The sequence below is a fragment of the Chanodichthys erythropterus genome, chromosome 22, assembly GCF_024489055.1.
Source record: "Chanodichthys erythropterus isolate Z2021 chromosome 22, ASM2448905v1, whole genome shotgun sequence".
Classification (NCBI taxonomy): Eukaryota; Metazoa; Chordata; class Actinopteri; order Cypriniformes; family Xenocyprididae; genus Chanodichthys; species Chanodichthys erythropterus.
Window position 1 is genome coordinate 12,630,913 of NC_090242.1, and position 16,719 is coordinate 12,647,631.

Sequence of the window (16,719 nt, forward strand, 5' to 3'; positions counted from 1 at the left end):
CGTGTTTCATATATATATATATATATATATATATATATATATATATATATATATATATATATATATATATATATATATATATATGTTATCCACAATTAATATTTACCTCGACACATTACGTTTCTTCACTGCCGTTTTCTTGATAACCAGTTCAAATTTAAAGGGGGAAAAAATAATAAATACAAATAAAAAAGTAGTCGACATTTGTTTTAGGATTAATAAAAACAAAGTTAATTCTTTATATAGATAAATATAGTTTAAAAATGTTTAATAATTGTAAAAAGTTTTTCATAGTTCAGCCTACGATTTAACGGCATTGAATCTTAATATTTATACTGAATATAGCCTACATAATATAACATGACATAACATACCATAACATAATTTAACATAACATAATCAAGAAACAAGAGGAAAAGGGCACTTTTTGCAACATCATACTTGCTCACAATTAAAGGGTTAGTTCACCCAAAAATGAAAATAATGTCATTTATTACTCACTCTCATGCCGTTCCACACCCGTAAGACCTTCATTCATCTTCAGAACACAAATTAAAATATTTTTGTTGAAATCCGATGGCTCAGTGAGGCCTTCATAGCCAGCAATGTAATTTCCTCTCTCAAGATCCATTAATGTACTAAAAACATATTTAAATCGGTTCATGTGAGTACAGTGGTTCAATATTAATATTTTAAAGCAATAAGAATATTTTTTTTTTGTGCACCAAAAAAACAAAACACTGCTTCAGGAAGCTTCGGAGCGTTAAGAATCTTTTGTGTCGAATTATTGGTTCGGAGAGCCAAAGTCACGTGATTTCAGCCGTTGGCAGTTTGACACGCGATCTGAATCATGATTCGACCATGGATTCGACACAAAAGATTCACGCTGCAATGCTTCCTGAAGTAGTGTTTTGAAATCGGCCATCACTATACAAGTCGCTATTTATTTATTTTTGGGTGCACCAAAAATATTCTCGTCGCTTTATAATATTAATATTGAACCACTGTACTCACATGAACTGATTTAAATATGTTTTTAGTACATTAATAGATCTTGAGAGAGGACGTGTCAATGCTCCCTATGAAGGCCTCACGGAGCCATTGGATTTCAACAAAAAATATTTTAATTTGTGTTCTTACGGTCTTACGGGTGTGGAACGACATGAGGGTGAGTAATTAATGACATTATTTTCATTTTGTGAACTAACCCTTTAAAACCTTACAATAAAGTTTGAAATCATTTTAAAGGAGAAAAATGTAGTTTGGAGTCAGACCATTTCAATTTATGAATGTGAAACTTCCCAATTGTGATGCTTTTATTTATTCTGGTCCTTTTGGTTTGATGTCAGACATTCTTCAAAACCTCAATGACAGATGTATTGATGTAAATGACCACTGGGCGGCAGCAGAGGACAGTCAAACTTTTGAGTGAGAAGCGCCGTTGGATTGACTGTTTTCTGTCCTTCCCTTATAAACTTTATTACTATTAGTGTTCAGAATGTCTAAAAACCTTACTCTAGATTTCGTAATCGCTGTCCTTGTTTATTATAAACCAAAAAGGCATATCTATAGCATAAACCATCTGTGAGTCTGTGACAAAACGTTTTTAGAATACTATAAACATGCACTTTTAAACATTTGAGAGAGCTCCTATCTATCTATCTATCTATCTATCTATCTATCTATCTATCTATCTATCTATCTATCTATCTATCTATCTATCTATCTATCTATCTATCTATCTATCTATCTATCTATCCACTTGAACTGCAAATCCCAGATGGCGACACGGGGGCGTGTCGTCACGTGACCCGAGCAAGGTGTTTTCTCGCTGACATGAGCGCTTGACATGATCGCGCGGAGAGCAGAGGGCTCTCAGAGGTCAGAGCTCAGAGTGCAGGCGGACCGCAGAGAGACACGCTCGCTCAGTTCATCTACAGGAGGATGGAGGTGGAGAACCGACCCAACGGATTTGACTTCTCCAAACGGGACAAATTACTGAGCAGCAGCGGTGAGTTTCTGATGCTCGTGCACAGTTATTCAGTCTCAGAAGACATTTAAGGTGTTCCGAATCTTATATTTAATTTATGAGGTCAAAATTCAGGCAAAGTATATAGGCTTTTGTCTCTCTAATTAACTTTCAAAGGTTTCGTATAAATAACTAGTGTATTTTACTGCATTCAGCAATGTTAATGCAATCTGTAGTTTTACCCTTGTAGCCTATGGAGTAAAATGTGTGTGTAATGTGATGAATGGACGTATAGAGCTGGAGTTTGGGGACAGTGAGGTCTTTTAAAGCGCTGCTGAGGAATGTTTTTTATATGCACGTCCGCGAGGAATCGTAAAAGATGAACTTTTGAACTTGAGCGAATCACCCTCGAGCGCCACAAAAACACGTCAATGACAACAAACAACCAGCTGTAACATTTTTAATCAGTGGTGTTTCTGAAAACAGTGTAGGAAAACATATATATATATATAGAAACATTGTGAAAGTAGAATATGCTGTATTTAGGCTACTATTTACTACTAAAGCCCACATGGTCATTTTGATAATTGGTGGTCCTAATATCATTGAAAAGATATTGCAGTTTACAGTCCAAGGATGCCACTGCATTCTCAGGATTGAGGGCACCAAATATAACCATTTAATAATAAACAGTCAGTCTATTACTGATATATTTTTATTCAAGGGTTTGTGTTCCCTTATAATTAAGGTCCTGGTTATATGTTAAAAAAAAGTGGTTAGTGCAGAAAGTGGATTATTTTTTTTCTTTTTCCTGCTATGTAATTAATCATGAGCGTCTGTTCTGACCCTCTGAATAAAGCTGTATCAGATTAACTGGTAATAAGAGCATGATTTAACATTTACTGTCTGAATGGAATGAATGATTGATGTTGGCATTAGTTCAGTTCAAATTATTTATGAATAATGTGTCACTATATTTACATTTACATTTTTTTTTTTTTTTGCACCATGAGATATTTGTGTTAAGTCTGTTTTGAGTCAGTCAGCTTGATTCAGTCATATTAAATAATATTTTCTGACTTTTTAAAAATCAGTTAATTTAGATGTTACCACATGAAACACATTTATGGGTGACTTTGTACAGTATAAAGTGTAAATTCGTTCAGCTGATGAAGGATGGCTTTATATTGGATTTTTTATTTTTAAATATTTCGTCAAACTCAAATACTACAATGTTTTGTCTTTGATAATTTGTTTCTTTATGTGAGCATTTGTTCCCCTAAGCAAGAGAATTTGAAATCAAAAACTGACTTTTAAGCCATTCTTTATCACTAATATTGTAATGAAGTGTAATATTATGCTTCTTTTTAGAAATCCCAAACCTTTCAAGTAATGAAAGGGATAATACGGTTTAATAATAAGGTTAATTTTTTTAGTTGCGTCCCAAATGATTCACTATACAGTATGTACTTATGCCCTATGTATTCATTCATATAGTATATGAATTGTATGTGGTTATTTTGTCATTCAACATTGCAGTTTGATAGTCCCCCCCTAACTACGTCATTAAAGCTACGGCAGTTGAGCGTCCAACATTCCAAACCTTTTTTTTTCTATGTGGAATTTTCAGTGTGAACACACTACTCACACTATTAATACTTCAATATGTCATAGAATAGTGCATAAGTACACAAATTGGTGTAATTTGCATACTATCATCCATGCATAGTGTCAGTCTTTTTTATAATATTTGTATTTGTACTTTTTTTTTTTTTTTTTTTTTTTGAAGAGAGAAAACCCTTCAGTCCAATTTTGTTAATTTTCCAAGAAGGAAACACACATACACTCTAAGATGACCAGCTTGTTTTTAGCACACACAAAGGTTGCCAGGACTTCCCAGATTTTACAGCTGCATTTCCAGCATCTGTTTGGCACAGAGATGCGTAGTTGCGCACACACCGCAACTGTGAACAACACAAACACATACAAACTTAAACACGATGCTGTTTCAATTCTTAGCAAACTGAAACTCCTCAATTCAACACTTATATTAAGTCTAGATGATCAGCATTGCTATAGCAACACTGGATTGGTCACTGCACATACCAGAGTACAACTGTATAGTCAACAGCCTTGACCTTTCACTTCTGAGTGACCTTTCTCCTCTCACTGACCTTACAGAGCGGAAAAAGAGACGAAGGAGAAGCCAACATGGATGTGTATTATATGCAACATTTTTCACTACAGAGTTAGGAATAATTAATTTTAGTGATTTCTAGAAATCAAGCTTTTATAAAGCAAAAAATGGCACAATTAGGTGAAGGAGAGTTTGTGTGTTTGTGTGTGGTTCAGGTATTTATTCACTGTGTTTGGGGACAAAATGTCCCACACAAGGATAGTAATAGCAGTAATATTCTTGGTCCCCATGAGGAAAACTGCTTATAAATCATAGTAAATTAAAAGTGTGTGTGTGTGTACTTGTTTTGACTATACTTGTGAGGAGTAAATGTCCTCACTTACATTGTGAAATATTTTTCACAACGCACTAGTGAGGGCATTTGACTGGTCCTCACTAGTTAAAAAAGCTTATAAATCAGTCAAAAGAAAAATCTTGTGTTTTGCAAGTTTCTGTGATGGTAAGTTTAGGTGATAGAAAATATAATTGACCTGATATAAAATCAGTGGAAGTCTATGCAGTGTCCTCAGAAAGAAATTTGTGTGTGTGTGTGTGTGTGTGTGTGTGTTTGATTTGAGATTTAGTCTTTAAGGTTGGTAGCCCTTCCCCCACAAATAAACAAACACACAAACACACATCATAAACACATAGAAGATAAACTTCCTGTCCACCCACCCACACAGGGATCATAAAACCCCCCTAGCACTAGTCATTCCATGACCTCTTGTTTTGACCCCCTTGTTGCCATAGAAACTTTGACGGACAAGTCGAACAGGTAGATTCATTCAGCCCCATGAGAGCTTTTTTTTAAAGTTCATTTTACAATATTATGTGCGTTTTTAAAACAGAAAGACTTTATTGCATTTTAATGGTGTTGTATCTGTTTTCTATACATTTCAGGTAGAATTTTTTTTTTTATATATAGATAACGTAACATCTTAAAAAGATCCTTCTCATCTAGTTGGAATTTTGAATTTTGAAACTCTTTTAAAACACCAGTAATAAGCAATTAAATGCAGAAATTAAAATGATTATTTTATCTATTAACTATATTCTGTTTATCTTTTAAATACATTTTTACGTGTTGTGAAGGAAATGTGAGTAGTTGCGCCTGTACAAATGTCACTATCATGATGTTCTTCACTTCCAAAAGGGGATTTTCACAGAGATGCCATAGAAGAACCATTTTGGGTTCTTAAAGAACCTTTTTTTAAAAGAACCATGTTTTTTTTTTTTTTTTTTTTAAGAACATTTTAAAATCTAATGAACCTTTTTCCACTTTAAAGAACCTTTTTTTCATTGGAAAGCTTCCATGGATGTTAAAGGTTCTTCATGGAACCATCGATGTGTGAGAAGTTTCTGGGCCAAGTCAAAAGAGCCCAGAACTTATTTTTTAGGGGCTTTCGCACCAGACGAACCTTTTCATAGTTCATGTAAGTATATAACTAGTGCCTAAAACTTAACTTTTTTGCCACACCTGCCAATGGCTGATGATTTAAGAAAATTTACCAGCCATTCATATTTTTTACCAGCCATGAAACATAGATTAGTCCTTATTAAAGTTATTCACTCAAGAGAAATTTATGTTTTATTGTTTGATTAACATTGAAAATACAGACAGCAGCATGTTAGGCTGCTTTAAGAGCTAATGCATGGATCCAATATAATGTTACACATGCGTTTTCTTTCTCAACTCTTTATGTTCAGTTAAGACATAACTGACTATGTTTACGAGGATACTGGCATTTTGACATAATTTTGTTTGAATATGTCTGTTCATGCACAAGAAGAAGTGAAAGATAGCATAATTCAGCATTCACACACTGTCTGAGATGCGAATATCTGGGCGCAGGCGTCGGATGTTTGCACACAGAAAATGGATGTTTACAGCGTGCGGGTAAAGAATTGAGTTCCCTTTCACGTTTCTTGAGATTGAATATTTAAATTGGATAGAATTAAACTTTCGTGACGATGCAGCACTGGCCTGTCAATTGTCCTGAACATCATTCATGTTTGTTTACGTTCATGTTCTCACAATTTTGTATTGTTAGAATTTATTAAAATATTACCGGCCAACTGGCGATTGACAGTGTTTCATATAGTAGCCAACACCGTTTTTTACTCTCATTTGGTGCTTGAATATAACTATTGACGGAAGTGCACGCTTTTTGGCTTTTTGGAACTGGGAATGAATTTAGTTCTAGGAATGCCTTCTGAGGGAACTAAACTAGCACCTTCAGAGAAAGGTCTAACCCAGATTAATAGAAACTACCAGTGTATGTTGATGGGCCAAACACATGTGAATCACCGGCCTCCCGCATTTTTAAAAAGCTGTGTAAACACACAGTTTATAGACTATATATTTACTTTACGAACATGGAAAAGAGCGACAGATGGACTTACGCCAAAGTCCAGGCACTTCTTAAAGGATGACGTCGCATCAGTTTCACTTTTTCCGTTATTTGAATACGGAAGGCGTAGGATGTAGCATAAGCGTTTTGAACTTTCTTTGAAAGTTGAATAAGGAAGGCGGTCTGGTGGAAGCTAGATATTTTACTTTATAAATATGGATAATTTTTTTTACACAAATGCGTCGCTTCACTTCAGATGGCCTTTTTTAACCCCTTGGGGCCATGTGGAGTATGTTTATAATGGATGGATGCACTTTCTTGAGCTTCATACTCATTGGTCCCGGTCCTGTTCATTATAAAGTTCGGAGGCGTCAGGATATTTATTAATATAACTCCGATTGTGTTCATCAGAAAGAAGAAAGTCATATACACATAGGATGGCTTGAGGTAAAGTAAAGCTTGGGCTAATTTTCATTTTAAAGTAAACTAATCATTTAACCTTTACGCTAAGTAGGAAATCCAATGCAACTTATATTTTGGTATCTAGATATGTCTCGGGTCAGGATTTCAATGTTAAGGTTTTGTTGAAAATTCGAGGCCAACCCTTAAGCAATAGTAGTGAACAGCTGAATTTCTTTAATTACAGGCATTTAAAAACGGAATAGTAAAATTATTATACTATTTTCCTCATAAAAAAAATTTAGGCCTAAATTTGAATTGCGTATACATTTTCCATCCATTTGAATTACACTGTTTTAACATAAACAAACTTATAAACTTAATGTATAATGCATATTTTTAAGTTATACATAAATGAAACGGTGCAAAACAGATACGATTTCTGTTATAGCGCAAGTAAACTGAATGTGTTTTGAATACACAGTAACTAAGTTTATATATTTATCATCAATAAATCCAATTTGTTTCAATCTAATACATTTGAACTAAATACTGCCTGTTTCCTGAATAAATGTAATTGTTTTTTGCAATGAACAGATTTATGCTGCTTATAAACATTTTGAATAAATGCATTTTGAAAATATGATTGTTTAAATAAAATAGATGTAAAGAGCCAATAATAAACCAAGATTTTTTGAGTGCATAAATCTTACCCTTTTCATATGTATGATTGTCAAATATGCATCACATTATGTTTATGTTAAAATGTTTGTTAAAAAGTTTTTATATGCAATTCAAATACAAATCTTAAATTCAGGCCTAAATATTTTTGGGTGTTGATTACCACACATAGCCATGCGCACACACACATTGTGATGAGCAGAGGCGCAGGGGGTTGGCTGGGATCTCATGTCCTTGGATCTGAATGATGAAGCCCTGGAAAATGGAAAATAAATGGATATTCAGGTTACATTTCACTACTACATCTGTACACCTCCCCTCCTGATCCCTCTTTCTTTCCATCAGCCAAGTGGAACAGAAGACATCTGGGCAGCCTCATCCTTTTCTTCTGAAGGCTGGGGGTGGGGTGTTGGTATGTGTGTGTGTTTGTGTGCATATGTCTCTATACCTGTATATTGCTGCCTGTCTGTGACTGTGTATGTGTGCGTGTGTGTGTGGTCCTTGTAAACCCTACGTTATGGAGACAAAATGTCCCCACAAAGATGGCAATATCTGTAATCCTTGCCCTTGTCTGCAATTTAGTCCCCATGAGGAAAACAACTTATACATCATACTAAGTCATGTTTTTTTTTTGGAAATGTAAAAGTACAGAAAGTTTTCTGTGATGGGGAGGGTTAGGGGACACAATATACACTTTGTACAGTATAAAAATCATGTCTATGGAAAGTCCCCATTAAACATGGAAACCCATTGTGCGTGTGTGCGTGTGCGTGCACGCATTTGTCCTATATGCATACAGATGGTACAGTGCAGTTCTTAACTTACAGCCTTTTCAATTGCTTCTCCTGAACTTTAATTTTTGATGTAAATTGGTAGTGATTTATCAGCCTGGTCAATTGAGCCAGTATTTGTTTTTTGAGACAATCTGCATCCGCTTAGTTAAAGACATACAAATTATATGTATATAAAAACCTTTATTGATATTAATATCAGTATATCTACTTATTACTAATAAAAAAGTGTCCTTTGCTATCATTAATTTCACAATTAAATTGTAAATAAGACATTTATTGATATTAATATTCATATATTTATTAGCAATTATAAAAATATTTCCATTTGCTATCATAGAATTGTCGTTTAAATTGTATGTACAATACGTTTATTGATGATATGGATATTTTTATTTGTTATAAAACATTTGCTATAATTAAATTGTCATTCAAATTGTGAATAAAATAAATGTTAATTCATATTAATATTACTTTCATAAAAACATTTTCATTTGCTATCATGAAATTTTCTTTTATATTTTATATAAAATACACATTTATTGATATTAATTTCAGTATTATTATTTATTCAAATATTTTCAGTTGCTATCATTTGTTATAAACGTATATTTATTGATATTAATATCAGTACATTTATTATTTATAAAAAATCTTTATTTTCCATCATTAAAATCATGTCAATAAAATGTAATTTTCTCAAAATGTATTTAGTGACACAAAATGTATTTGCAAATTTTAAAGTTACACAAAATATATTAATTTAATTGCATTAAATTTAAATGATTGAGCCAAGTACCAAATATTTTTATTTCTTATATTACATTTTGATTTATTATTTTGAATAAAAACATTTCACAAAAAGCTTTTAATAATAAAACAATATATATACTGATATTAATATTATAATGTATAATTTCTAGTTGTCAAACTTTAGTGGAACATGCAAATGCGACTTGCAAATTACGACTTGCTCTCAGATGCAATGACATTCAGACATTTTTAATTATGGCTGAAGTATCCAAGTGCTTTTTGGAGCCACTGCATGTGTATAAATAACTGAAAAAAAACGTTTTGGTGAACCAGTATTAGTTGCACTATGAACAGAAGAACCAACCCTGAATACCTTAACCTGTTTAACATGGCCTAGTATCTAAATACTGTAGCTTATTGACCCGATGGAGTGAGAAAATGTGTGTGGCACAGAAGGCAGACGGTGCCTTATTTGCTACTGTAGCTCAATACCAACGGCCTACAGCCATCATGGATATTAGATTATCTTCAAGGAGCCTGTGGTTGGTGGAGTGCGTGTGTGTTCTGGTCCACCATATGCCGTGGATTGCTGGAGTGTGTATGAGATGCCCTGCGTGTGGCAGATCAAAAATCTGCAGCTGCCAGCGAGCCAAAGATATCACACTCATACACACACACACGTGGCGGTTTCTGTAGAGGCCACAGAGGTCATGCCCTGAGGGACAGAAGTGAGAGGACTGGGCAGATGGGTGTGTGTGTGTGTGTGTGTGTGTGTGTGTGTGTGTGTGTGTGTGTGTGTGTGTGTGTGTGTGTGTGTGTGTGTGTGTGTGTGTGTGTGTGTGTGTGAGAGAAAGATAGATAGAGAAAGTGTTGTTTTAGGAATGAGAAGAGGCTTTGTTTTAAAGCTGTCTTGATGTTCTGTGTGGTAAGATGAACCAATGTTTAAGTGTGTCCATCATAAGAACATTTTAACATTCATTACAGCTTGAAAAAGATGATGATAATGGACGAAATTCCTGCAAACACGATAGTTTAATGAAAATTCTGTCATTATTTAATCGTATCACTTTAAAAGTGATAAAGTCAGTTTACCCTTTATGCCGGGTTCAGACTACACAATATTTTTTTTACGATGCATATTTTGACTTCTAAATTCTTGTCATGGACAAGAAATGTCCTGACTAGTGTTAATTAATTTAAGAGTAATGCATCACAATATTGCATTACTCCCTAAAAAAGTAACTAATTGCATTACTTAGTTACTTTTTATGAAAAGTAATGCGTTACATTACTTTTGCATTACTTTTTCTCATCTGGGAAAGGCTTGCTTGTTTGTTTTTAATAACAACAATAAAAGTTTGGCTAATGTAAAGGCCCTTTCACAACAAAAGTGAAATAAATAAGCTTCAGGAAAGCTGAAGGAAATGCATATCTACACCTGTACAGTAGAGGGCGCAGCTCAAACAAACCTTTCAGCTGTGCTGCTATTCTGGATTAAAGAAGAATAGGATACAGCAGAAGGAATGTCTTATTTCACTCTTATTTCTAAATCTAATCTAAAGTCATTTTTGCTTATTACTATGGCTGAATTGGTTCATTGAATGTCAGCAGCAAAGACATTGGTTAATAAAAGGAGATTAAATACATACATACAAGTATATTTGTATAATTTAATATATTTAATTATTACAGGTTTGCATAAAATTCTGAGATTGCGTTTCACTGTTTTTATTCATTTTGAGGAATACTGAAAGTTTTTGTGCAAGTGAGATGAGTAAATGCATGTTCACATTTAGTCTAGAATTACAATATCATCCTTACACAGCGTACACAAAACCTCTGCACTTAATTTCTCTCAACATGGGGACTGTCAGTCAATAAATGTGAAAACAAAGTAACTTGTGTTACTTATTTGAAAAAGTAACTTGGATATTTTGTTGTAAATTGAAAACGTAATGCATTACTTTACTAGTTACTTGAAAAAAGTAATCTGATTAAGTAACTCAATGTGTTACCCCCAACACTGGTCCCGACCAGTCATCGCTTGTCGTCTTTAACGGCATGCATGACGTCATTGAGTAGGCGGAACTAGCGACTGGCTTCCGGAAACAATAGCATAAACAATAGCTAATGAAGCGGCGTGCTATCTTAATGCTAATTCCAGTTCTCAACGGGTTGCTGAAGCGCCTTCGCTAAGGTTCGCCAGCGTACGTATCTCCATAAACCTTTCCTCCATTTGCATAATTTCTCCTAGCAGCACCAATAACATTGTCTCGCTTTCATTTCTCCATGTTTGAAAGCTGTATGTGGAAGAGCTTTTGTGCTCCCATTGGTCAACGTTACAGATGTGGCAGAACCCATTGTGGAGGACTGAAAAAAATTAAACATAGTCTTTCTTAAAGCTGCTGTCCGCAACTTTTTTTGTGTTCAAAATTGACAAAAATTATATAATGAGAATATACAGCATGAATCCATTTTCCAACCCGTGTTTTTGTCTTACCCTGAATCATTATGGTACACTTATAATAAGTGTTTATATTCTGACTATTTCAGACCGGAGGACTGGTAGGACCCGCCGTAGAGTATCACAGTAACTGCCCACACAGCAAAAGGACTCCGCGGCGGATCGCCCGCGGAGGTATCACGGCTTTCAGAACGTATTCGCGAAAGGACCCGTATTGGCGTCCACTTGCGCGCATTGACGGATCCGCAATGAAGGCGGATCACGGACCCGCCCTGGCTCCGCGCTGCATCCGCTCCACATCCACGATTAAAACCTTACCTCCGCAGCGGGTCCATTTGGGACCCGCAAATTGATACAACCGTTACAGTAAAGGCGCGTCCGCGGATCCAACATGGGTCCGCTCAGGATCCGCTGATTGACAGTAGAATTTACGGCGCTGCCCGGAGGCGGAGCTGATCCTCTTGGCGGCGCCAAAAATGAATGTGACAGTCACGCGGGTTTGGCGACTTGAATGCGGATCCGCCTAGGAGTCTCCTGCTGTGTGGGTGCGTGACTCGCCATAGACATACACAGAGAAAAGTAGCTCCGGCTACAATGTTCTTCCACAAGATGCGTGCAGTTCTGTTTATTAACCGCTAGAGGGCCAAAAATCACAGACTGCAGCTTTAAATTAAAAATCTAAAAATAAAATCTAATTCAAAATATTAATAAATACTGAAATGATACTAAACTAACACCGAATACAACAAATAAAATAAGAAACCACTAATTTATATAAAGCTGAAAGTTTACTTCATTTTTCACGCATACGCATGGGTCAGCATACAATGCATGTGATGCTTGCATGCAGATATTAATTTTTTTTTTGCAGTTATTATTTTATCCACAAGGTGGCCACTGTGCCCTGTGGGCACCGATTCATAAGGTAGTCAAAGAAAACCTGCATAAACAGAACAGACTGGAACGCATGCAAGCTACAGTGACAATGGAGGCCTATGAGAGATTGTGTGAAGAGGTTAGAAAGTACCCTCATTTGTCCAACTCTAGCATGAAAGATTACAAATATATTTACATGGGTTGTAACTTGTGGCGAGAAATTGCTCAAAACTGTGCATGCGTCGAATGCTTGTGTACGCGTACGAGTTAAGTATACTTTGCAAGGCTGTGTGTTCGACTATGTGTAAAAGAACGAAGTATACCCAGGGTTTATCAGTCAAATTTAGTAATGACTGCCATTTAGCTCACTAACATATTCTATAAATACAATCTCTTTTTAAAGAAAGTTTGCAATTCTGCTGTATAAATATAATTTTTGTAATGTCCTATTTTCTCTTCCCCTCATATTTTCTCACTCTTTCCCTCATCTGCAGGTTTTTATGAAGAGAACTCCCTCCAGGATGACACAGGTAAGGAAACGCCGAATGATCTCCATGCTGCCACCTACTGGCTATATTGCACAATCATTTCTGTGCTTTGTGTCTCAAACACTTTCATACGGAGCCCTGCACATGACATGGTAGGAAAAAAAATACTAATTTGTTCTTTCGATTTACTAAATTGTGCGCACAATTTACTATTTCATTCCATCGATTTATAAATCACACGTTTTAGTAAATAAAGGGAATGAAATAGTAAATCGTGTGCACAGTTTAGTAAATGGAGGGAACGAATTAGTAAAAATATTTTCTTGCAGGTCACGTGCGGGGCTCCGTATTTTGTTCCATCGATTTATAAATCATGTGCATGAAATTCGGGGGAAAGAAATAGTAAATTGTGCACAAGTTTTAGTAAATCGAGGGAACGAATTAGTAAATCGTGTGCACGATTTGGCCTACTATTGTTTTTTTTTTTTCTGCATGTCATGTCCGGGGCTCCATACTTTCAGACAGAATAGTTCTCCAAAGCTGTGGTGAAAGTTCACATTGTAGGGGTCAGAATTAGTTCAGGAGCTTCTGAACCTACGTTGCCAACAAGTCTTTCTGTGATACATGCTGTTGTAAAGCTGCACAACTCAGGGTCGAACACTGTTAGAGAAAGCAGTTGATTTATGTGAGAAACCAATTAAGCTGTAAAGCGTCAGAAGAACACACACACACACACACACACACACACACACACACACACTGGTGACATCACCTTCACTCCCTGTGGCTGTGGAGTCAAAGTTAGGTCAGCAATCAAACACAATATGTAAACAAGCAGGAATTGTAAGGCCCTGATTGGTTAAAAGCATTTTGGTGATTGGGATTTTTTTTTTTTTTTTACAGTATTATAATATTTAATATTATATTGAATGTAATATTTTTAATGTTGTAATTTTACACAACAATTATACAATTTAGTGTTGTATTAAAATTTTTGACTGCTGAATGCTGCGGTTAACCAATCAGAATCAAGTATTCTAGTCAAGTCAAAACACATTTATTTATATAACACTTTATACAATACAGATTGTTTCAAAGCAGCTTCACATTAATAAAAAAAAACATAACAGTGTTAATGTTGAAACAGATTCAGCTGTAAAGAAGATTAAACAGAAGATAATAGTGTCATTATTCAGCTCAGTGTTGTTTCCATTCAGAGCTGTTTAATAAAAACCAAAAGTGCAGCACTGCTTACCTTACGTTTTATTCCATCCTGTGCTTATTTAGTGAAGATTTGAGAGGTTTTTGCTGTTTTCTCAGATAATGTTTCATCTGTTTGTCACTGTTTTGTCTGCAAAGGTCTGTCAGTATATATTTCGGTCTGAAGGTCATGAATGTAGTGTCTGAAATGTTGTTCCAGTGTTCCTTCTGCAGTTTGCACTCATTGGTCAGTGAGTCGCTCGCATGTTAAACCCAACGACATCAATGAATGTATATCGCAGCCGTAATAATGAGGAAAGCGGTTTGCTAGGAGAGAGTGTTGACGTGTGTAGTATGTGGTAATCTCAGGGCACAGCCAACGGTCGATGGTTTCTTATGCATCCAAACTCACCGACAGCGTTGAATGTTCCCAGAATGCACCAGGTGTGTATTTGCATGGCCATAACTCAATGTTAAATATGCTGAATCCTATCTAGATTTGCCATTTTGGTTAAACAAGATTGTATTTGCTGAGAAAATTGTCAGTAAAGGTCCATATCTTTCACCCCTGCAGTCAATAATTTTATCCCTTAAAACTCATCAAAATGACACATTTTAATTTTTTTTTTTTCCCTTTGAAAATTATTTTATGTCTTTAAATCTCTGGAATGTAACTCTACACCCTTGCTTCATTTAGTATACTTGGATCCATGATTATGCAAATTAGCGCCACCTCCACTCAATCACACCAACTCGGACTTCCTGATCCACTCGCTCAACTGTAGTAAATTCTACACAATGACAATTAGAAATATTGGTTTAATTAATTCAGCCATGTATGTTTGAACCAGAATCTGATTCAAAAGAAGAGGAAAAGAGAGTTTTTGAAGCCATGTTTTTGAGACTGTCTTTGGTTTAATGCAGTTTTAAGGAGAAAATACTCTGCATTGGTGTTGACTGATGAATTTGCACATGGTTTGTCTTAAAGCATATTAAAAACACCACACAGACATATAAACAACATTAAAAACTTGATATTCACCACAGTGGGGTCTTTAAATCATTTGAACCTTTTTAGCTACTATTATTACTTCTCTGTTAATTTAATACGAGGAAGAGCATCAAACAGGGAGTGTTAGAACATAATGAGAGATTGTGTAATATATGCTGATTTTTTTTAGTATATAATTATAATTCTATTGTATGCTGAGAGAACGCACATGTTATTATTTTGAGAGAAAATGTGTGGTTGCAATCATCTGCTATTGTATGATTGTCTACGATAGTGGTATTCATTCATATTAAAAATGCAAAAGCATACAGAGGGTAAGCATTCTTTTTTGTTAGCTTTGCTGAGATTGAAAATAATATGGTTTTATTTAATTTGCAAAAAATAAAAAGAATCTATCATGGTACATCGATATGATAATCATTCAGTAGCATGGTATGTATAAAAGTATAATGTGGTATTAGTATGTTATTTGATTATGTACCACGGTATTCTTTGAAACAACTTGATACATGAAAGTAGTGTTAAATCAATACCATGGTATATATGAAAATACTGTGATATTGCAGTGTTTTTATATGTTCCATGATATTCTTTGAAGTAACCTTTTACCATGGTATAAGGATATGATAACAATTCAGTACCATGGTATTACCACCTTTTTTTGATTATGTACCATAGTATTCATTGAAATACTGTGGAAACATGAATACAATTCAAAATGGTCAAACTTTGAAGTTTAAAATCATGGTACATATGATAATAATCATTGATATGATAATCATTCAGTACCTATATAGGAAAGTGTCATATATGGTTTTCTTTTAATATAATAATTAGATTATAAATAGCATTGCAGTCATTTGCATATGCAAAATGGATCTAAGTAGAACTGGGTCAGTGTCACAATGCATAAAGCTGAAGCAGCTGAATCAGACAAAAGAGCAACTCACCATATAGAGAGTGATGGAGAAAGCTACACATATATGAAAAGAAAAAGAATAAGACCATCTTACCTTGATATAGTTACCTTGACTCTCCTGTCATGTTGAGATTGAATGATAACTGTCGTGTTGAAGAGTTGAATGATAACTGGAGGAATGCCTGCTTTCATTTCTCATGCTCTCATAAAGAAGCTACCATGGTAAACAAACATGCACATTCACTGCTGGATGAGTCACTACAGAGCTCACTGTGAGTTCGGCGTATTTCAGTTGAACTATATATGACCCAAATGATATGCTGCTACGAATTTGGCCATGTGCATTGAGTGATGGATTCTGATTGGCTGGGATTCCTGATGCTCTAAATTGGAGCTCTCTGGTTGGCTGATTCTGAGTTCATTTGCGTAGACAGAGAAAGGCAAACTAAAGACAACAGAAAGAGAGAGATGTTGGGGGGCGGGAGACTCTTGGGAATAATTGATGAAAGATATAATGATCAAAGAGGATAGAGGAGATGTGGTAGATGGATACATTTCGCCATCGGGTAGTTATTGTACGGTTAAAGCATGCGGTTTGTTACGCTCTGCCTTTAGCTGAGAGCAAAAACACACACCTGTT

The 16,719-nt window shown here is 35.1% G+C and overlaps 1 protein-coding gene across 1 annotated transcript in view; it reads left to right on the forward strand.

The window, feature by feature from the left end:
- The first annotated feature begins 1,908 nt into the window (after positions 1-1,908).
- nr6a1b (nuclear receptor subfamily 6, group A, member 1b) overlaps positions 1,909-16,719 on the forward strand; it is a 34,653-nt gene continuing 19,842 nt past the window's right edge. Inside the window, exons 1-2 of the mRNA XM_067375154.1 lie at positions 1,909-2,011; positions 12,955-12,990. Of these exons, the coding sequence (XP_067231255.1) occupies positions 1,945-2,011; positions 12,955-12,990 (103 nt within the window). The 5' untranslated portion in view covers positions 1,909-1,944. The remainder of the gene's footprint in view (positions 2,012-12,954; positions 12,991-16,719) is intronic.